The sequence below is a fragment of the Trichosurus vulpecula genome, chromosome 9 (assembly GCF_011100635.1).
Source record: "Trichosurus vulpecula isolate mTriVul1 chromosome 9, mTriVul1.pri, whole genome shotgun sequence".
In the NCBI taxonomy this organism is placed as follows: Eukaryota; Metazoa; Chordata; class Mammalia; order Diprotodontia; family Phalangeridae; genus Trichosurus; species Trichosurus vulpecula.
Window position 1 is genome coordinate 140622007 of NC_050581.1, and position 23637 is coordinate 140645643.

The 23637-nt window shown below is 36.5% G+C and overlaps 1 protein-coding gene across 4 annotated transcripts in view; it reads left to right on the forward strand.

Annotated features, from left to right (window-relative positions):
• The window catches only part of FAM120A (family with sequence similarity 120A), a 149708-nt gene that overhangs the window by 15218 nt on the left and 110853 nt on the right, over nucleotides 1-23637 (forward strand). For 2 of the 4 annotated variants that reach the window (XM_036737606.1, XM_036737608.1), the window contains exons 2-4: nucleotides 8360-8606; nucleotides 15848-15930; nucleotides 17458-17568. In XM_036737606.1, coding sequence (XP_036593501.1) covers nucleotides 8360-8606; nucleotides 15848-15930; nucleotides 17458-17568 — 441 coding nt within the window. The remainder of the gene's footprint in view (nucleotides 1-8359; nucleotides 8607-15847; nucleotides 15931-17457; nucleotides 17569-23637) is intronic. The other 2 variants (XM_036737607.1, XM_036737609.1) reach the window with 1 other exon arrangement.

The window sequence follows — 23637 nt, forward strand, 5'->3', positions numbered from 1 at the left end:
CTTCTTTGGAGATTTTAAAGCAGAGGCTGGACCACTTGTTGAGTATGCATTTTTCTCCTATCTTAATTGTATTGTATTCGATTTTTGATTCTTTCCACTTCAATTGTAATGGTCCTTGTAGCATTGTTTTCTTGGTTCTGCTTACTTTTTACCCTGTCTCTGTTCATGTAAGTCTTCCTGTGCTTGTCTGAATTCTTTGTATTCATTGTTTCTTACTGCACTGTAATATTCCATTACATTTGTGTATGTCAAGTTGTTCCTCCATCCCCTAGTTGTTGGGCATCCATTTTTCCCTCTCGTTCTCTCTCTCTTACTGTCATAACAAATATTACTGTTTTGGTGGATATGGGACCTTCACTTCTATCTTTTGACCTGTTTGTGGTCTATTTCTGCCAGCGGGATCTCTGGGTCAAAGGGTGTGGATATTTCAGTCACTTTTTAAGCATAGTTCCAAGTTGCTTTTCAGAAAGCAGTGGTTGAACCAATTCACATATCCATCAAAAATATGTGAATTTAATTTCTATCTTTCCAAAATTCCTCCAGAAAGTATTTTTTTCATCTTTGCCAACTTTTTGTGTATAAAAGTGATGCTTTGGAGTTGCTTTGGTATGCATTTCATATTAGTGATTTGGATAATTCTTTCTAAAGCAGGAATTGTTACTGTTGAAACCTGTGGCTTCCTCAAAATAGTGTTTTGTTGCCTTCATTCATAACTGAACGAGTGCTGAATTTGAGAACTGTATGTTAATATTCTTTGGCCACTTAATAGTGGGGAATGGCCCTTGCTCTCATATATCTCTTGTCTATCAGACCTTTTTCAGAGATACTTGATGCAAAGGTTCCACACACCTCCCCCCCCCCCCCCCCGCCCCATCATAACTTCCCTTATCCTGGTTGCATTGATTTGATTTTGTTAGTGCAAAAACTTTGCAATTTCATGTAATCAGAATTATCTGTCTTCTATTTTGTGATGTTTCTCTTTCTTATTTAGTTAAGAGCTTGATCCTTAGCCATAGTTGTGAAGGATACTTGATTTGGGTCTCTTCTGATTTTTTATATTCTTCTTATATTCTGGTTGCTTATCATTTTGAACTTATTGTGGTATTTTAAGTTGTTGGCCTAATTGTAATTTATGCCACACTGGTTTCTGGTCCCAGTAGATCTGGTTCTTATTGCCTAGTCTCAGCTCTTATCCTCCTTGACCTTTCTTTAGCTTTTGGCCTAATTGACCACCTCTCTCTTACTCATTCTTTGACTTCTCTGACACCATTCTTCTCAGTATCTTTTGTTAGACTGTCATCAATTTCTCACTTTCTAGGTAGGCTTGGGTGCCTTTCATGGCTCAATCCAGGGTTTAGTTTTCTCTCTAGACATCTCTCTTGGTCATTCCATTGACTTCCATGGGTGCTGATATCTTCCTGTTGCCTCTTTATATGTTCCTTAACCCGACATTATAGGACTTCTGCAATTTTGCTCCAACCAATAGCTTTATTTCATTTTACTTTCATCTACTTTATTCCAGTTCATTTTGGCTTATTACTTCTTCCCTGGTCAACATGCCATCTTTTTGCTTTTACGCAAGCTGTCTACCATGCATGGAATATACTCCCTCTTCATTGCTGCTTGTTAGATTCCTCAAAGGTAGTATGTTAAAGTAGAGTATAGGACTTATATTCTGGGATAGGACTCTATTCGGGATAAGTATAGGTCCTGATGGCTGTTTTTTAGCTATCTGAACATGGGCAAGTCACTTTAATTTCTCTCTGCCTCAGTTTACCATTCTGTAAAATGGAGATAGTACCTGTAACACTTCACAAGGTTGTTAAGATTAAATGATGTGTGTAAATATACGTAAAACTGTTTGTGGCTCTTACAGTACTATATAAATGTCATCTAATATATTCATCATCTTTCTGTCAAAGCTTAGCCTTTCTTCATTCCTCAGTTGCTAGTACTTCTTCCTTCAAATTATTTTGCACTATCCTTTTTGATCTATCAGTATTATATTCCCCTGTAAACTCTTTGAGGGCAATAACTGGTTTTTGTTTTTGCATCTGTTTTAATATTTTATAAGTAGTAGGTACTTTATGTTGACTAGAAATTAACAAATACAGACGTGAAATGGCTATGATTAGCATCCTAGTTTATGAAAATAACTTTACTTGGGACTAGATATTAGAAAAAAATTTTGGTTGATATTTGGGGGGGAATGCCTTAAACATATCAGCTACCTCACCTTTTTTGGTAGTAAAAGGAAAAGGACATAGAAATGTTTTCTCTGCTGCCTTCCCTGATGATTCCTGTATCAGTCTGATTTTTTTCATGTAGGAAGCTATCTCTGCCATATAAGAACTGAGAACTAAAGCATCCTGAACACTTAGTTATTGAAGTTTCATTTTCTTTCCCACAAAGTAGAATAATAGCCTTGTAGAGTTACTGGTAGTATAGTTGGCCTTAGGAATTAACCAGAGCCTAGTTCATAGCATCATGATTTTAGAACTACCTAAATTATATTATCCAGTCCCTCATTTTATAAATGAGGAAACTGAGGTCCAGTGGGGTTGAGTGACTTAAACTGGCAATAAAGAGCAGAACCAGGCTTTGGACCCAGGTCTACTGACTCCAAATCAACTGTTCTATTATATTGTACTATCTTAGTATATTGCCTCCCATTAAAAATGCAAATAATTTAGTTTCTATTATGTTTAGAAGGATCAAAGGCAGAAAGACTTGTTTGCTATTACTTCTTTTTAAAATTGTGAGAGTAATATTTATATATTACTTGCTTTTTAAAAAATTAAGTTGCCTATGTGTTTCTTCTCACTGGGAGTGACTTAAAGCTGATATTCTATAGCAGAGGTGGGGAACCTGTGGCCTCAAGGCCACATGTGGTCTTCTAGGTCCTCAAGTATGGCCCTTTGAGTCCAAGTTTTACAGAACAAATCCTTTTATTAAGGGGATTTGTTCTGTGAAGTTTGGATTGAGTCAAAGGCCACCTGTGGCCTGAAGGCCACAGGTTTCCCACCACTGTTCCAAAGCCATTACATATGTTGTATTAAAAACCTGGGTAAACTGGTAACTAGGAATCTCAGACTCTGGTTTTATCTTTACAAATATATCTTGTGCCAGGTGTGGTAACACACACCTGTAATTCCCGCTACCTGGGAGGGTAACATAAGTGGATCACTTCAACTTGGGAATTCTTAGCTGCAGTAGATCTAAAACTGACAAGGTGTCTGTACTAACTCTGGCATCAATATGGTGAACCCTCTGGAGCCAGGGTGGCCACCAGGTTTCCTAAGGAGTGGCAAACTGGCCCAGGTTAGAAATAGAGCAAGTCAAAGCATTTGTGCTGATCAGTAATGGGATCAGGCCTGTGATTAGCTAGTGATACCTAGTCTCAAAAAAAAGACAAACCCTAACACTCCCCTCCTCCCCCAAAAAACAACCCCCAAAAACCCAGACCCTAAGATATACCTTGCTATAACCCAAGAGTAGGGAACTTTTCCCCTAATAATTACTGCATGCAAGTAAAAAGCAATTTAAACCCTTGGAATGAATTAAATTGCTTATCACTTTGACCCATAAAAACACTCCTGAAAGAAAAGGTATAACTCACTTTTTTAGGGCTAGAAAGGGCTGGAGAAATGGAAAACAAACATTCAGTAAATAAGGCCAGGAGAGGCAAAAGGGAGAAATATCTGTAGCAAGAAGAAGGGGAAAGAGAAATTAGTATTTAGGGCAAAGGAGCATGGAAAGTAAGAAATAGGTGGGAAAGGGTATAAAAAAGGGAAGAGAGCTGATGGAGAAACAAATGTCTGATGTATCAGATTTGCCATTTTTGCTGTTGTGCATTTTTTAAAAAGGATTTTCCTACAGTAACCTCTTTGAGATTTTATAGTCAGATTTTTTTTTAGGGCCTGGTGTGGGTTTTTTTTTTTTGTCTTTTTAAAACAAAATTAATCTTATTGAATAAGGTATTTTTAAGTAATCTTAAAGGTTTTGTCCTGAAGTTGTTTTTTTAAAAATCTACGGACTTCTTATTCTGTTGTCCTTTTCTGAGACTGAATAAATATTAGGTACATTATTTATAATGACTGGAACAAAGAAAATATTTCTCTTATGGCACAATGTTCCTATTTGTGAATTTTTTATTTTGTTTTCAGGGTGGGGGGCAGGGCAATTGGGGTTAAGTGACTTGCCCAAGGTCACATAGCTAGTACACGTGTCAAGTGTCTGAGGCTGGATTTGAACTCAGGTCCTCCTGACTCCAGGGCCGGTGCTCTACTCACCGCGCCACCTAGCTGCCCCTATTTGTGAATTTTTAAAGCAATTTTGTGTTGTTACAAAGTTATTGGCATAATGAGTTTCTTAATTTTAGAAAAATTGCCACATACAAGTTTAAAATTAGGCCAAGGACTAGAGGTTCCCTACTTTTGCTTTAAGCAAACTTGAATGGGAAAGTTTGTATTCACAAAACTAAATTAGAAGGTGATTCAGCTTTTTAGAAAAGAAGTTTTACTTTACAAATTGAGTATGTCTTGAGATTTAAATTCCTACTGTGTACAAGGCACAATGCTTAAGCACTGTGGTTGAGAAGAATTTTATAGCTTGAGAAACTTCAAGAAGGTTAGTTGGGAACAAGACACAATGATATGGAAAGTTTAAAGATACGACAGATGTCACAAGATAGCATGTGATTAATTGGCGTGTTTGTTCTACATGATATATGTTATAGGGATTCAGAGTAGAGAGATTACTGTGGATTGGAGTAGTCTAGGAAGATTTTGTGAAGGGAGAAGAGCTTTGAATTGGGTCTTTAAAATGAGTTAAGACATAGGTGGGAGAAAAGAAAGGGGGGTATTTCCGATAAGTGAGGAAAAAGTGCTGAGGTGGAAAATTGCTAGGCATGTTCAAATGATACGGGGATGGATGGAAAATCTGAAAATGTACGTGGAGAAAAGCCTAGAAATATTTAAGTATTAATCTTCCCAGTACTTGATTCATTTTCATTTTAAAGTTTTCATCTATGTGTCCCTATCTTATATTTCTCTTCAAAGAAATTGGCTCTCTAGTGTATCATAGCTAGTTCTTTATGATATCTTAAGGGGTTTTCATTGTACCACTTGCCTTTTTCTGTAGGGGAAGGAGCACTGGACCTGGAGTCAGAAGAGTCAGACTCTAGTTCTGGCTTTGTCATTAATTAGCTTTGTGACTCTGGAAAGGGAACTAATTCTTTGGATATCAGTTTCCTCCTGCTGGTTAAATGTAAGGTCCTTGAGGGTAGGGACTCTTTTGTTCTTGGTATTCACAGTCTATCAGGGTGCCTTGCTCATAGTAGATACCTAATAAAAATTTGTTGACTTGTTGAATCTGTACAATAAGTATAATATAACCAATGTGCGAATAATTTAGGAGAGCTGATTTCCAAGTAGAAGTAACCAACCTACTTCACAGGATTTCATTTAGCAAGATTTTAGAGGCCATTGAGTCTAGTGCAACCCAAGAATCTCCAGCATTTAGGAATGTACTTCTGCCTTCAACATCCCATTCCACTGTGGCATTTCTCTAATTATTAGGGTATTAGTTATTCATACATAACAAATTTCAGTCATTTTGCTGAAGGAATGGGAGTTTTGTAAGAGTAGTTTTCAGAGATCACTGATCTTTGAATATCTAATAGATGAAAAATTTGCCACAGTGGGAGCCAGTGCTTATTAAGACTGGAAAATATCATTAAAGAACTGAGATGTTTCATTTCAGTTTTCATCCTATGCATCTGTATCTCCATAGATACTGTACTCACTAGCAGCCACAGAATAACAAGTGTTTTTTTTCTTTTTGGAAAAGGGAAGTATTTTTAAAAAGCAAATAACATCTTAATATTATTAAGAAAATCATTTGAACCTTGTAGATCCCCTGAAAGGGACTTGGTTGACCCTGAGAGGTCTGTGGACAGTGAAAATCATTATCCTAGATTAACATATTTGATACATTGTTCTTATTTTATGATAGTGCTTGCTTTGAGTATAGCAGCAGCAGCACCATAACGAGTATTCATACAGCCCCTACTATGCACCCGGTACTGCACTAAGCACTTTATAAGTGCTATCTTATTTGATCCTCAAAACAATCTTGGAAGGTCAGTGCTAGTATCATCTCCATTTTACGGTGAAGGAAACTGAAGCAGACAGAAGTCAAGCGATTTGCCCAGGATCACATAGCTAGTAAGTGTAAGAGGCACAAGAAGAACAATTCTGCATACATCTAGTAAAGTCCTCCTGATGCCTTACAGAGTCAGATATGCCAGCAGAGCCTATATAGGTCCTAGGAAGTTAAGAAGGTAATGGACAAGTGTGCTTACAGATCTATTATGAGCCCAGTGACCATATCCCTTTCTTTATACTACCAGTCTGTCTAAACCCAAAAGTCCAGCCCCAAGGTTGGCTGCAAGGAGATAACATTTTTGAGCCACAATTCTCAGATAACATTTTTCCTCAGTGGAGGGAACATACACACCAGTGACATCATAGATTTTTTGAAAGGATTTAGACATGTTATTGGAAAAGGATTACTGGTTCTCCCAGTATGATTTTTTAATGTGTCAGGGCAAAATATTTTCTAGAAAGATTAGCTTGAGACTTAGAAAGCGAGATGAGTGGGAAATGGGTTACTCCCAAGGAAATTTGCTTTGTTGGCTGAGCAAGGGCTCATTTGTACTTTGGAGTCTACACCAAGAGTTCTTAACCTGGGGGCCATGAACTTCTTTTTAGAAAATATTTTTATATCTATTTATAGGCTTTCCCAGACTGCCAAAGGGAGCTAGGACACAAAGAAGGCTAAGAACCCCTGGTCTACTCCTCTTTTGCCCTCTTTCCCCAAGTACTTTGGAGAACTCACTTTTTACATTCATCTGATTCATTTCTGTTATAAAATTTGAATTCCTTAAGAAATGTACTTGTAACATCAGAGGTCTTGTTGGAGTACTTGGTGAATAAGATTTCTGAAAGTCATCTCTTCTCCCCGTAATTATGGTTTGATACTTCCTTGGATCTGTAATGTTACTGACCTAAGCCCTCCATCTCATGGTTCAGATTGACCCTTGCTTATGCCCTCTCATAAATTCTTCATTATGTGTCTATACAACATTCAGGGAGTCTTCTTCGCAGCACGCATGTGGTCTCAACTCATACCCTAGCTCGTTTGCTAAGGTAAAGGTAATTCTTTTGCTAGGAAAGGATACCTCTTAACCTTCAATGCAGAAAAATTGTCAAAAGGTGCCATGCATGATTTAGGTGAAATTTAATAAGGTTGTTTCTTCCTTGTCACAAGCTGGCTTTTGAATATATTTTTATATTATAGTATTTAATTCCCTTGAAGTGGTTTTGATTTATAAATTATTAGAATCAATATCCCACATATATTAGGCACCTAATATAAATGTGTTTAGATGGTGAGACTTTGTGATTCTATGCTATAAATTAAGATAATCCATAAATGGGTGGAGAAATAGAAGAAAAAAAACAAACCCTATTTTTAGTCCTCATGTTATGTTATGCATTCTAGGACTTTATGTAAGTATCTTTGATTGCTTAGGCTGCCTATCATTTGCTTTTGGAGAGCTTCACAGACATAAAATAGATGACCTGAGGGTGTGCATGCATGTGCCTCCCCATTCCCCAGCATTACCCTTTTTTCCTCTTTTCCTTCTTCGCCTCTTTCTTCCTTTCAAGAAACCTGAATGAGGTTTGGGGTGCAGTGATATTTTGTTTTCAGGGATTCCCTACTTGATATTTTACAACTGAACTTGTAAGTCATACTGTGATATGGTCTAATATCATTAAGTTGCTGATCAGAAGATAACTTGATTCCTTATTACTGGGTGTTTAGTAGAAAATTAAGAAGCTGGCTTTTGAATGTATTTTTATTCTAAAGTATTTCATTTCTTTGAAGTGATTCTTAGCTATGACAGGGATTCTCAACCTTTTTGTCTTGGAGCCCTTGGGCAATCTGAAGCCTAGTTGACCCTTCTCAGCACAATACTTAGAAATACATAACGCAAAAAACACCTAGAATTACAGAGGAAACCAGTTATGCATTATATGTTATTTACAGTTTTAAAAATATTTCAAAAACAAAATTCGTGGAATCTAGCTAAAGAACTGCTGCCTTAGGGACTTAGCAATCGGTGGCCAGATTACTGTGATACCTTTTGACACTTTGAGTTATTTGAATATACTAATAACCTTAGAGTTCTCAGATTGTTTAAAAACAATTATGTCACTATGATTCTTGTTTTCTAAGAGGTCATTGTTTCTTTTTAACGTTATATTTGATGCTTTTCCCCCCATTTACATAGGTTGCACAGAGCATTGAGGATCATCATCAAGAAGTAATTGCTTTCTGCAGAGAAAATGGTTTCCATGGCTTGGTTGCATATGACTCTGATTATGCATTGTGCAACATCCCCTACTATTTCAGTGCCCATGCCCTAAAACTGAGCCGTAATGGGAAAAGTCTCACAACAAGCCAATATCTGATGCATGAAGTTGCCAAGCAACTGGACCTGAATCCAAATCGTTTTCCTATTTTTGCTGCTCTATTAGGTAGGTGGAGTGGCGAGAAAAGTCTATGTATATTATGTAGGTGTTAAGTTTACCAACATCAAGAGTAGCCGTTTTACTTCTATTATTACTGCAAGAATTATGAAATTTTTTTAATTGTTTAAAGAGCCTTACTTAGGTGCTTCCTGAAATTTCAGCATTGTTGCGTGATATAATTAGCTGCTGTAGGTACCTAGAAGATAGCTATATCTCATGTGCTTGCTTAATTTTCCCTTCACACTGAAAGAAAAGTTTGTTTTCCAAATAGAAATTTAAACTTTGGCTCTTTGTGTGTCCATGTAGATAATAAGCTCATGGTCTTATTTTCAGACATTTTAACTACTTAAGGAGTAATAAGTGAATTAACAGGTGAGTCTCAGCTTGAAAATAGGTAAAATATGCCTTAAATAATTAATTTTTTATTAGTTATGATCTGAGTGTTAAGTAATATGGGTTAAAGATTTTGGACATGCATATTCAAATGCAAAAAATTAATATGAATTGTTGATGTAAATGTACATGCAATGTAGATATTACAGTTACTCCTTTTTATTTTGGTGATGAGGATTTTAAATTAACAAATACTCTGCCCCTTTGCCTTCCAAGGACTGTGTTTATCTGTTGACATTAACCAGAAATGACAGTAATGAATATTCCTGCTGTCTGAATCTTGCCCAATTAAGTGGTAAAACATTTTGTTTTTAACAAGATACTTAATAAATATTTATTGAATTGAATTGTGCCACTTCAGTGGAAACTGAAGTGTTTTATGTATATTTGCTCTAAACATAAATTTTGTAAATGTTTGCTCTAAAACAGGGGAATACTGAACAAAAGTTAGCTTTTTCTTAATGGCTTAGAGTCATCATTATGAATATTAATTGACTATCCTGTAGTAACAGTGATGCCCTTCAGGGATCCTGAGGTATGTAGAACTATAGCTTCTACACTAAATGGCTCTTTACTGCTATTCTGTTTGATTTCTTACTTGTTTTTTATTTATATGTGTGTGTGTGTGTGTGTGTGTGTGTGTGTTTCTTTTTTTTTTTTGCCATCAGTTGTCACTTTTTATGCAGTCAGTATACCTTCTTTGAGCAGCATTCCTGATTTGATTTCTTATTTGTTATGGTCTAGAAGGTTTGTTGTGGTTATGTTTAAGATAAAAGTAAGTAGAATTTGAGTGAGAACCTGAACCATAGTCTTCACCATAGTCTTCACTCATGATTTTGGTATATATTCTTGATAACTCTCTGATACTTACTTTTGGAACTTTGCCAAAAACCATGATATACATGGTTGAAATTGCTGGATAAAGCTGATGTTAAATTTTTGGTTTATATACTTTTCTGATTGTTTTAGGTCAGTAGCTAGTAAACAAGCTACTCAGAGGCTATTGGTAGTTTATTAAGGATTCTTTTAGTTCCTTGTCAATAGATAGGTTAGGAGCCTGGGGATGGAGGTGGGGGAGATAATTTGGAAGAGAGCACTATGGTGTTAGAATTTTTTTAGAGGGAAATTATTGTTGTCCACTTAGTATTTTATTTAAGTATTTTCATTTATTTTATTTAAGATATTTTATAGCATTGCAACCAATTAAATGCACAAAATTCTCATCTCATAAATCACCTTTGTTGGCTTTATCCCATTTAATCTTCTATTAACCACTTAAAATTTGTAGGTAGGGATATTTGTGGCCTTTGGAATATAGGAGATTTACAGCTATAGCATTTTAATATACTTTTCATATTTTTCAAAGATTAATGTTTATTGTTACAAATTGGTTATATTTCAGGGCATATTTAATTGAAAATTTTAATTTCCATTTATTAGCTCTTTGGTCAGATATAAGCATTATGCCGATACAGTCTAAAATTGAATTTATTTTCGCTAATAGTAGACAGGACACTACCTTCTTTAAAAGTTTAAATTTTAATGCAAACAAATTACAGGTTTTGACTGGGTTATTAGGAGGATAGATTTCCCATCTTACATTTAAATCAGCACTTTTTTAAGTGCTTACTTTGTGCCATGTACTATGCGAAGCACTGTGGATGCAAATGAGACAGTTGTGAAGGTAAAAATGGCATTATCAAATGAGATAATTGTAAAATGCTTTACACGGTGCCTGGCACTTAGTCATAGTAAGCACTATATAAATGTTAGCTATCGTTACGATCAAACAATTATTATTAGCTAAGGTTAGTGAAGGAAGAGAGTAGAAGATATAATTGAGATTAAGAACTTGAGACACCCTGAACATGTGCCTTTGACAGAAATAAAGCCAAGGGAAGGGCTTAGAGGTAAGAAAATGAGTTCAGTTTTAGATATTTTGAGTTTAGGATGTCTCTAGGACATCCAGGTTGAAATGTCCATTAGGCAGTTGTTGATATGGGATTGACCCTCAGGGTAGACTAGAGATGGGGATTGAATAGATCTAAGAGTTATCTGTATAAAGATGTTTGTTGAATCCATGGGAATTTAGGTTAGAGAGAATAGGAAGAAGGTAATGGGGCCCAAGACAGAAATTTGAGGAACACTCACAGTCAGGGGCATGATCTGGATGATGACCCAGGTCACCAAAACCCACAGTGGAGAGTATCAGAGGGTGGTCAACAGTGTCGGTGCAGCAGGTAGATTCTGAAGTATTAGGGCTGAGAAGAGACCCGTCAGATTTGGCAGTTAAGAGATTATTGGTAATTTCAGAATGATTTCAGATGGATGATGAAAAAGCAGATTGGAAAGCATTGAAAAGTGAAAGAGGAGCAGAAATCAGGGCACCAAGTGTGGACCAGGAGATTGGCTTAAAAAGGGAGGATAGCTATAGGATGGTTGCTTGAGGGAAAAGTTGAGCCTAGCAAAGGCTTTTTAAGAATGGGAAGACTTGGACATGTTTGAAGGTAGTAGGGAAGGAACCAGTTGATAGGGTGATATTGAAGATGTAAAAAAGAAGGGAGATGATTGAGGATATGAGTAACTGAAGAAGATGGTTAAGTATAGAGCCAAGTGTACATGTTGAGGAGCTGGCCTCAAGGAAAAGAGCTGCTTCGTTGTTCAGAGTCTGAGAGAATGGAGGAAAAAGTAGGAAATGATTATAAGGGATTTTAAGCTAAAGAGAAGGGGAAAAAAGGAACTCTGAAAATGGCCTCGGTTTTTTTTTTTTTAAGTAAAGGAAGAGGCAAGGAGAGAAAGGAAGAAATGATGTCGGGGCAGGGGCTTGAAGAGCAAAGAGATAATTTGGAATATTGGGGGGCATTCTTTGAGGGAATGGGGTAGGGAAAGTAGGAGGTGATGTCAATGGGTTTTGAGTGGAAGAGAATGGGAGAAGAGGGAGCTCATAGAATAGCCTCCATTTTTTTTTTCAATTTTAAAGAGGAATGGTCTTGAGCTGAGGAGGGAGGAGAAAGTGTGGAAAGGGGAAGGGAAGGTCTGAAATATCTTCTGTGGGGAACAAGATAGGTAATTGATAAAGTAGAAATGAAAAAAGACTGCCTTGCTGCAACACGGGCCCAGTTAAAGTTGGATAAAATGAATGTAATGCAGCTAGTGAGCAGAGTTCCGGGGCTTCCTCTAGCTTCATGCAGCAGGTTGTGAATAGGAGCCGAGGAGGCAGATGGTAACTAAAGTTTGTCAAGAGAAGAACAACACTGGCATGAGCAGAGGACAGTAAATAGTTGAAATGGCTAACTTTTGGGTAGTTAGACGGGTATGAAAGTAAAGTGAGGGCAGAAGAAAGTATTGAGAGGAGATTGCCAAGAAGGTGACTGCTACACACAGGAAGAGGGGGACTAGGAGGTTATGGCAAAATAGGGGAATGTCAGAGATTCCATTTAGGGAAGTGAAATAACTGTGGGTAATGAAAACTCTAGTGTGCAACCAAGTCTGCGTGTGACTTAGGTGGAGCGAAGGAGTGAGGATGTTATTGAGACTACAGGAAATTGAGGAAATGACAGGTTAGACATTGAAGGGAGTACTGCATGCATATTAAAATCTCTTGTTATAAGTGTAGAAGTTGGGGAGAAGCGGGAAGATAGTGAGTGAGGGGCTGAAATCCTTGAGGAAGAGGAAGAATGATAGGGATAGGTGTATTACAGCTACCATAGTTTTGATGGGGCAGAACAGTTTGATTGTACCTCAAAAGAGAAAAATGAGTGAAGGGTTCAAAGGAAGAGTAGAAGTGACAGTGGGAAGCCAGGCATATTCAGACACCCTTCAGGGCCAGCCGCTGCTGGAGAGGATAACCAGAGATACAGTGTTATCAGAGGGGAAACCAGGGTTTAACAGATGAAAAGGGTGTGAGGTAGAGTTTGTGAAAGGAGGGCAACTCCAGAGAGCACAGTGGAAGAGGGTAGGCAAGGTTGGATTTGAATGTGGATTTGGATGAGGATGAGCGAACTTGAGGGTAGGAAGGGGACAGTTGTTTTTATCCTTAAGGTATGAAGAGGAAAACATGAGAAGCCATAAGAGTCATAGTATGTGGCAAATGGGGGGAGAATTATCCCTCAAAAGTACCTGTCAGAAGACTATGTCAAATGTCAGACTGCCATGGTTAAGCTAGCTAGTCAAATGTTGAAACATTGAAATAGCTGAGTAGGCATAAATCCACGTCTGCCCCTGTGATGCGGAACTTGGAATTACTTTGAGTTCTGTTGATTTCATTGAACATTAAACAAGGTACAGAGAAATTAAAATTGGTTTTTTTGTAGTCTGCTTGTGATGTGTGAAACATTAGGCGAATCCTCAACTGGACAAGTCCTCTTCAACTCTTCCTCTCGCCTCTCTACATGAGTCATCTATTGGGAAACTTTTTGGTTGGGTATAATACTAGTTTAAATCATCTATTTCGGGGGACTTTGGTTAGGTGTAACACTTTAAGGACAGCCAGGCGGTGCAGTGGATAGAGCACCAGGCCTGGAGTGAGCAGGATGAGTCTCGCTGAGTTCAAATCTGGCCTCCGATACTTACTAGCTGTGTGACTCTGGGCAAATCACTTAAACCCTGTTTACCTCAGTTTCCTCATCTGCAAAATGAGCCGGAGAAGGAAATGGCAGACTACTCCCACATCTTTGCCAGGAACACCCCAAATGGAGTCACAAAGAGTTGGACATGACTGAACAACAGCAAGAATACTCTTCAAATCCTGGATATGCCAAGGACCTACAGTTTTCTCACTGGGAGCTCCTTCCATTGATTGTAGATCCAGTCCATCTTAAAAAGTATATTGGAGCTGACAAGGGCACTTGACTTCACAGTGGTCACACAACTAGTGAGTGTGCGAGGTCTAGTAAATGTAAAGATGTGGGGTCTGACATCACGTCTTCCTTATTCTAAATCTAATACACTAACCACTGTGCCACGCTGCCTCTCACTTGTCCTGAGGGGAAAACACATATAAACTCATTCAATTATTCTGTCTACAAGCATTTATTAAAAACATTATTTTCCAGGCACCGTGCTGTTAGGGGTGCAAAGAGAGGCAAAACCTGGACCGTTCTGTCTAGGAGCTTACGTTCTAATGGGGGCAGTTACCACATAAGCAATTACACATATAAGTAACACATCTGGTATAAACGAGACAGAACATGTAAAGGGGGTGAGGGGAAGGAAAGTTACCCTGCTACAGAAAGTATTGAAATTTGAGGGAAGCCAAGACAGCTGGGGGTTGGAGATGGGGAGGGAACTCATTGGTTAATGTATGTTTGCCCATAGAGTATATTTATATTTGATTAGAATGATTGTTTTTTAAAAAAAAGAAGTTGAATATTTTCTCCACATCTTATGAAACATGTAACTGGTATTTTGTGGATGTTTCCTTGTCAGGATTTATATATTCTCTCAGTAAGGGAAAACTTAAGATAATTTATATGCTTTTGCTCTTGAGGAATAGTCTCTTTTTGGTTAAACATACTATCCTCCTGTATTTTGCATCTATATGCTTAGAATAGGTGTAATGCAGATATATTTGAAACGAAAATCTCCCTTTCCTCTCTGTTTGAGACACCTAGGTGGCACAGTGGATAGACCGCTGGGCCTGCAGTCAGAAAGACCTGAGTTCAAATGTAGCCTCAGACATGTACTTAGTGTGTGACCTTGGACAGATCACATAACCCTCTGTCTGTTTCAGTTTCTTTTCCTATGAAATGAGGTGATGATAGTACCTGCCTGCTGGGGTTGTGGTGAGGATCCAGTGAGGTAAAGTGTTGGACACAGAGTCTGGCATACAGTAGGGGCTATATACACGCTACTTATCTTACTGTTGTTGTTATGCCATCATAGCAGTGTTGATTAAGTAGCTCCTTAGTAAATCCGGCCTTCAAAACAGAGATTAAAATATAAAATCAATTTTATAGAGGTTGTCATTCATGAGATGTTATATGTCCTTTAGATGGTATAGTAGTGCCTAAAATACCAAAAGATTTAATAGTCAATTACCCAGACTTTATAAAAATAACAGATCCTCAAAATAATATATTTCTTAGTTGCATAGTATTATTAGACTCCATGACTCAGGGTTGGTAGTAGGATATAAACTTGATTGTGTTTGTTAGCATTTTTTTCCGCTGTCCTTTGTCAGTTGACTCCTGGATCAGTTTAGAATGACTTGGTGATCTTTCTTCCTTTTGTGGAGGGAGAGTCTTGTCTCCATTGTCATGGAGAGTCTTGACTGAGGGAAAAAAACTTAATTTTGGAGGCTCCTCTTAAGTCTTCTTGGTATATCGCTAAATTCAAGAAAAACTGAACCATTGGTATTTTGTGAATAAATGGAAATATGGAATGACTCTTAGAATATATCTGCCTTTCTGGAATTATCTAGCCAACAGAGTTAACAACAGAGATAACAGTAGTTATCTAGGCCAGCTGAGTTTCCTTAAAGATGAAAGAAAAAACAGTTCTGATGTTTTTTAAATCTAATCATAGGAAAATAATTTTTATTTACAACTGTTTGCTTTTAAATTCAATTCTTTTGTTGCAAAATTGCGTCTTTTGAGTCATTTGGCTGCATTTTTCTTTCTATCGAAAGACTGAATCATTGTAACAATTGCTTAGCTTATGAGTGTTAGTATATTAAGTAGTCTTTGATTTGATTTAATTGATGGTGAATAATCACAAGTTAAATATGTTTGGCAGTCTTTTTTTTAGAAAATGAGTGGGTTGTGAGTTTAAGAAATATAGCAATTTTAAAAAATACCTCCATGTATTGATTTTAATATTAATTAGCTTTAAGTTATACATATTATCTGTTCTAGGTAATCACATTCTACCTGATGAAGATTTGGCTTCCTTTCATTGGAGTTTACTTGGTCCAGAACATCCACTAGCCTCACTTAAGGTACAAACTTGATTTCATTTCCAGAACTTAATCAAAACTGTTTACATTTATATTACTTTTAATGTTGTAGCTGATTCATAGGTTATGAAACTAGAAATGTTAACATTACTCTGTTTACCAGGGAAAACATGACATTGCTATTTGATCACTCACTATAAAAAACAAAAAAAGCCTGTTTTGCCCTTAATCCTTACATTTTGAGTTTATTTATACTTCTTACAAACGTCATCTTTGCTCATCTGTTGGTTTTATTTTTCTTTATTTCCATTTGGTTTTAAAATTTGCCTTTTGCATTCCCAAATCTATATTACTGGTGGAACGATTTTTTTCCAAATAGGATTGGATTAATTTTTCATGCTAAAAAAATCAGAACACAAAATTCCTTTTTTAGTTTAGGTTCTATTTATCCGTAACTTAACAGTTTTAAATCGGTATCTTTATGACATGCAGTAAGGAAATTCATAAATTCCTTATAAATTTTTAGCTGACATAAAATTTGAGGGCTCAATCCTATTAATAATATGGGGTGATTTAAGCTTCATCAGAATGAGAGTGTGGTCTACTTACATTGTTTTAACTTTTCACTCAAAATAATCTTAACTCTCTTAACCATCCTTCCTGTGTTTCCTTCATTCTCACATGCAATCATAAGAAATGATCAGAGAATGTCATTTAATTATTAGATTCCCAATGTGGATATAGTTCTTTTTAAAAGTACGTGGTATTGCTTTAGAGTAAGGGGTTCTTAACTTTTTGTGTGTCCTAGACCCCAAGATTGACTAAATCTGGTGAAGCTATGGACCCTTTCTTGGAATAATGGTTTTATATGCATAAAACACCTAGAATTGCAAAGGAAACAAATTATTTTGAAATATCATTATCAAAATATTTTTAAAAATATAAACAAATTCACAGACCACAGGTTTAGAAGACTTTCTATAGAATAATGTATAGATTTGTATAATCTTCATATGAAAATAATTGTTTTAATTAAGAGTCTCAAGAGATACATTTTAACAATCCATTGGTCAATTTGCTCTTTCCCTCTGGATTAATAATTTACTGTTTGTGGATACATGTATGGTTCTTTTAGCTAAAATACCGTGGTCTAAACTGTCATCGAAAGTCAGAATGGTTTCATAGAGCACTGGATGAGTCAGGAGACCTGGATTCTAATTCTGACCTTGCCACCAACTTATCTTTCACTTCTGTGGGTCTCCTTAACTTCTGGACCTCAGGTTGCTCAACTAAAATAAGAATAATGACATATAAATATAAAGTCCTTTCTGGCTTTTAAAAGTTAAATTCTCATATGATATGCTGAAGGGCTTTAATTTGGGTAAACTGAATTTAGTTGATGTTTAGTTTCATATTGGACTTTTATGTATTTTGCTGCCTATTTCCTTTGTATATATTGAGAATGAAAATGAATGCCTGTCAGTATTCTAAGATTTCTTTGCTTCTTTCTGTCCATATTGTCCCATGGTGGTTAAAACCCTCATACATTCTTTCTCTATCATGCCTTAGTGTAGTTCGCCAGGCCCAGATGAACTATATCCCAGGGTACTGAAAGATCTGGTGGATGTGATTGCTAAGCCACTGTCAGTGATGTTTGAAAGTCCATGGAGAACAAGAGAGGTAATGCAGGAGGATGAAGCCTGTAACTGTAGGCCAGTGAGCTCTACTTTGTTTCCTGGCAAAATTGTAGAATTGTTAAAGGGACTGTGAGGGGACATCTCAAAAAGGAAGTGATGACTACAAAGAGCCATCATGGCTTTATCAAGAACAGGTCATGCAGACTAACCTTGTTTCCATTTTCTTTTTTGACATTGTTACTAGATATGTAGAAAAGGGGATTGCTAAGATTGTTTACTTGGATTTTATTGCAGCATTTTCAAAGGCTCCCATGTTGTTCTTGTGGAAAAGATAAAAGAGATGCAAGCTAGATGATAGTGTAGTTGGGTAGATTTGAATTTGATTAAATGGCTGAACCCAAAGATACTAAGAGTTTGATGTCACCTTGGAAGGAATCCTTCAGTGGAACTTCCAGGGGCTCTGTGTTTCACCCTTTTAAAAATTTTTCTCGGTGACTTGGGTCAAGGTTCTGATGGCATGCCGATTAAATTTGCAGATGACGTAAAGCTAGAGAGATAGCAATTATATTGCATGATAGAATCAAGATTAAAAAATCTTGGGCTAGAATTTCAAGCTAGGTTTAATAAGATGACAAATGTAAAGTTCTAGAATTGGGTTTAAAAAAATACCAGCTGAAAAAGATCAATAATTTCTTAATAGACTGTACACTCAATAGCAAGCAGTGATTTTGGCCATGCTCAATTGGAGTCACTGATTTTAGGGCAACAAAAATGTAATTTATTTCCATTTTAGGCATCTTTAACAGAAGCATATATCCATGTCACTGAGCTTGGCCCTGCTTAGACCATTCCTAGAGTGGGGGCCACACTTTAGGAAGGATATTGGTAAACTGTAGAATGGAGTGCAGCCAGAATGGTGAAACCTCAAAATCAAGTCCGGTGAGGACCAATTCAAAGAACTGGGGACGATTAGATAAGAGAAGAAGTTTTAGAAGGGGACATTTTAACAATTTTTTTAGTATTCGAAGGACTTCTATGTGGAAAGAGCGATTATATTTATTTTGTTTGTCCCTAGATGGGTGGAGTTGCCAGGAGGGAAAATTTAGGCTTGATGTTAAAAAACAAAAAGACACGACTCCCTAACAATAGTAGTGATCCAAAAATTGAATGGGAAGCCTCAGCAGGTGACCCATCTCTGAAGCTCATTTCAATGGTGAGACTCTGTGATTATGTGTTGTAGGAACAGTGTCTGTTTCTCATAGGTTTCTGTTTAAAGGGACCAGAACATAATCCCTTGAGTTATTATGTTTTGCAGATGAAGAGATATCTAAGCAAAAACCCACCTACTACCAGAAAAACAGTGTATCCTATTGACAGTGGATCTGTAGCATTATTTTTGTATATCTTTTTAATAGTAGCTGGACATAACAGATATTAGGAGCAATATTAGGATAATAAAAAGTACATGCAAAGTGGAATTCTAGAACTTGAACATATCTTTCCTTTTGGAGTAAAAAACAATGTGTGTGTTTATCACACATTTTTAAAAATTTCATGCTAAAATGACCATTGTCTATACTTAAATAACATTTCTATTATCAGAACTTTGTTTAAAATGAAGACATGATTTTTCTGTGAGCATTCTTCTATCTTCTTTGCTCTAGTTCAACAACTTTATCTTTTGGACATTTATATAGTTGAGTTTTCCCCCAAATACCCAAAAGTTTTATTTCAAGATTTGTTACATAAATATTAACTTTTTAAATTATTGGTACAGAAGTTTCAAAAAAATTTTGTGGTCTGTGTTGCCTTAATAATGAATTTAATAAATATGTTGGAAGAATGACGAATACCTAGCATTTTAGGCTTTGTTGAAAAACTACAAACCAAACAAATTCAGTTGGTTAACAGGCATTTTATTAAATGCTCACTATGTGCCGGGTACTGTGCTAAAGCACTACAAGTGCAAAGACAAAAACACTTTCCCTGCCTTCGGGGGAGTTCACTTTGTAATGGGCGAGACTACATACAAATAATTGGGTACATCCAAGATAGATACAGAGTTAGATGGAAGGTCATCTCAGAGGGAAGACACTAACATTGGGGGATTAGTTTTGGGGGGTGGGGCGGGGAGTGGAGCACCAGAAAAGTCATCTCGAAGAAGGTAGAATTTGAGCTGAGTCTCAAAGGAAGTTGAGGCAGAGGAGAAGAGAACATTCCTGCACTGGGAGCAGCCAGTCTCTTAAAGGTACAGGCCTGGTAAGACCTTAAGCTTGGGAATCCTAAAATAAGTACCCTTGAAAGTTAGGCATATTAAGTAATCGCATTATTAGAATGGAAGAAATAAGAGAATATTTTCTTTATCCGGTTGTCACTGCACTATTCTGCACTATCTAATAAAGTCCATGAAAGGAAGCCTATAATATGGAAAGAAATGAATAAAAATTATATAGTATTCAAGCAATATATCTACTTCAGATTATCATACATGAATATATACTGTAACTCTCTTAAAGTAAAATCTTTGTATTGTTCTTAGTGCTAGTCATATCCTTGGAAAGATTTTCATTTTGTTTAGGCCTGCAGTCTGAGGGACAGTAAGGCAGCAGAGCAGGTTCAAAGTAATATGAAAATTAAGAAGTTCACTAAATAGAATCTGTAGGAAAATAGAAATTAAGATTGTTTTTTTCTGGAAGTGTAAGATGAAGCAGAGGGGTGAAATATCTACTTTGTACTCATATGAATCAGATGGTTGTGTTTGTTAGATTGGTAAAGTGGTATGAGACATATTTGAAACATACTATGGGAATATTTGTACGTTGGACCTCCCTTCCTCCCAACCAAACTACTTTCCTCCGGTGAAACCATCTAATATGCCATTCTAATAAGAATGGCCCTTAAAGTCTTTGGTTCTATAGAACTAATAGAAGCAATGTAAAAAATGCAAATTTAAGAAATAACTAAAGTACTTTTTAAAACAATTCGTTACCTTTAGTTTTCTTTTTCACATGTTATTCTTTATTTCAAAATAATTTTTAAAATTACATTAGTTTTACAGTACTATTGTGTCATATTCTTTGGTAACAGTAAGTATGTAGGAATATTATTTCACTATCTTATCATAATTGGAGAATGTAACATGTCTTTATGCACTATGGAGAGAGAATGAGATACTCCAGAAATGTGACACTTGTTAAGCCTTAAAACTTTTTTAAACTAACATTTTGATGAGATTATATAATTAAATCTTTAATGATGACCTACGTTTTTTATTATGACTGTCCATTATAGTGCTCTTTTATATATGGGAAAGACATGAAACAAAACATTTCCCCCAAAATTCATCCTGTATGCTTCTAGTCTATCATTCCTTTCTAGTTGATGTTATTTTAATGTGACATAGAAGTTGGCCTCTGAGACCATTGGTGTATAAGGCTGTTTCTCCCAAATTGAAATCCATTAGGTAGTTGTGTTCTTCTAGTTGACAGTTATTCTTCCTGGCCATCTCTATTCTTTGCTATGTCTCAATCTACTTCCTACCACCACCATTGTTGCTGTTAACTCTATTGTCTACTGTTCTCCCTTCCCCGCTCCCATCCTGCTTTATTGCTTTCATTTCCTGCTCTCACCTCCTTTGTTGCTTCATAGTTCTATGACCATGTGTTTACCATCTTCTGGTTTTGTTTAATTTTCTCCTGTCTTGTTTTTGAACTTAGGTGCCTATGAGCATAATGGCTCTTTGGGCTGCTCCTAGAGACCCCTTTCTCATCCAGCTAAAACCACTATGGCTTCTTTAACCTCCAAGCTCCTAATTCTGCCTTATTTTTATTGGTGCTTAAATCGGAAGTCTTTTGTTTGCTTCAACTTCATAGCTGTTCTGGATGGTTGAGGATGCTGGATGTTTCAGTTACAAATGTTGTTATTAGTCTCTAGGGAAACCTGAAACAAAAATTCTCATGGGAGTCAGGGAATAGGAACAAATGAACAACAGTTATTTGTTTTCAGTGTTTCAGATTCTTTATTCTTTCAAAAATTCATTCTACAGCTCATTTCTTTTCGAATGCTTTTTGTTAGTACATGATTTCTGTGTGATATCTCAACAACATCAGGGAATTCCTTTCCCATTTTTAACTGCATTTACTGGCTTGAAAATTTTGGGAGAATTCCATTTCCTATTATCCATTTGTTTTTTCTTTAATTTAGTGTGTCCAGAATTCTAAAATTTTTCCCCCTTGATGTTATTTTTTGTTCTATTTAAATTTTCATTTTAGGGATATGACTCTAGGGCCATTTAATCATGTAGATCTGTTTCAGAGGGTAACTCCTAAGTCTTTTTAAATGAATTTTTTTGCCCTAACTACTTCACTTTTTCATTGAAATATGAATTTAATGTAATACATTTAAGTTGCATTACTCATCTCTTCCAGCTTCATTGGTTTTGTCTAACTGGTTCTTGAACTTTTCCTCTTGGGGTTCCCTTTAGCATCTTATTACATTTTGCTTATTTCCTTTCAAATTTTGTGCAGCATTTTCCTTCTAAAATATACATGAGTCACCCTTTTATAATATTTCATGTTTCTAGACTATCCTTTTCATTTAATGCATTCCCTAATGTTTCCAGACCATCCTTTTCTTAATAGATTCCCTAAGTCATTCCTCCCTTCCCTCAGAAAACACCGAACCCTAACTAATCTCTTTCTTTTATAATTTTAGATTAGAATATCCCTTATAGTCTTTTATTCATGACTATTCGCCCTTTCATTGTGTTCTTAGCTTTCAGCTGGTTCATCTTGTTTTGAAAGCATCATTGAACAATCTACAGCAACGGATAATCTCCCAGTCCACGACTAGGAAAAGTGTGTTGTTGATTTGGTCAAGGTCTCATTCTCACTTCATGTATTTTGGGGAGACCCATTATTTTCAATTAAATGTCAGAGTAATGCTTTCCTAGGAAACAAAACAAAACAAAACCCTTATTGTTCACTATATCGGATGTGGTGTCTGACCCAGGTAGAATAGGTGGCAGTTGTGGTCTTGTAGAATGAACCTCTGGATTAGCCCATTTCTGTCCCATAAAGGTCCCTATAGTAAAACTCCTAGTGGGTGACTAATGAACACTTTTCTTATTGTGGTGACTTATTTAATTCTGGAGGATATGAGCTAAGGGCCAATTTAAGCATCCTTTCTACTCAGGAAAAACTTTTGAATTTGGTAGAAATTAGCAGTGGATCAGGTGAGTTGATTTGCCTAAAACTTCTTTTTATTCCTGGGCTTCTGGAAGATATGTTTAAATTGAATATGTTCATATTTTCCTATTTGGTGTGTTCTTAGTATGTCTAAAGTACTTGTTCTATATTGCTGTTCTTGGCTTTGTGCCTCAAACCTTAAAACCCCTAAGTGTATGAATTCATTCCCTATTATTGTGTGTGAAGTAAAAAAGAATATATTCAGAACAGAGATATAGCAGGATCTTCTTTGCCTACATGCTTGGCCTACCTCTTTTAGTTAAGTTAAGCAAAAGTGTCTTGCTTATTTGTTGTTTGTGCCTCAAGCAGAGGGTGGTTGCCAGTATCTAAGTTGGTGTGTATTTCTAGGTTTTTCAAGGAGAGATGTGATGATGTAGAAGATTGCTTTCGTGGTTTTATCTTGAAGTCACAGAGCCCCAAATAATGACTACTCGGGAAAGCAGGTGAAAAATCCTGGCAGGAGGTCATCTTTCACATTTGATAGAGGACACCCCTTTCAGTTTTGCTTCCTCCCTAAAATTATTAAAGTGTGTCTAACAGAATTAGTGTTAGTGAGTTGGAACTTGTTAGTCTTGCCAGGTGAGCTAGGAGAGAAGCCAGGAAAGGGAGCAAAACTAGTAGCTTTGGGGGAGTATTGCTTCCCGTTCACGTTCTGCACAAAGTGTCCTTATGTTTCAGAACTACTAGGAAGGAGACGGGCTGAAAAAGAAAAATTAAGTGAAGAAAGATGTGTAGCAATAGTGCTGTCCTTCAGCCTCTAGCCCAGTAATTCGAAGTTTAATGACTGAGTTATGGATGGCAATGATTAGCTCAATAATAAAAATAAGGCTTCCTGATAGTAAAATAAATAAAATTAACCTTATTTT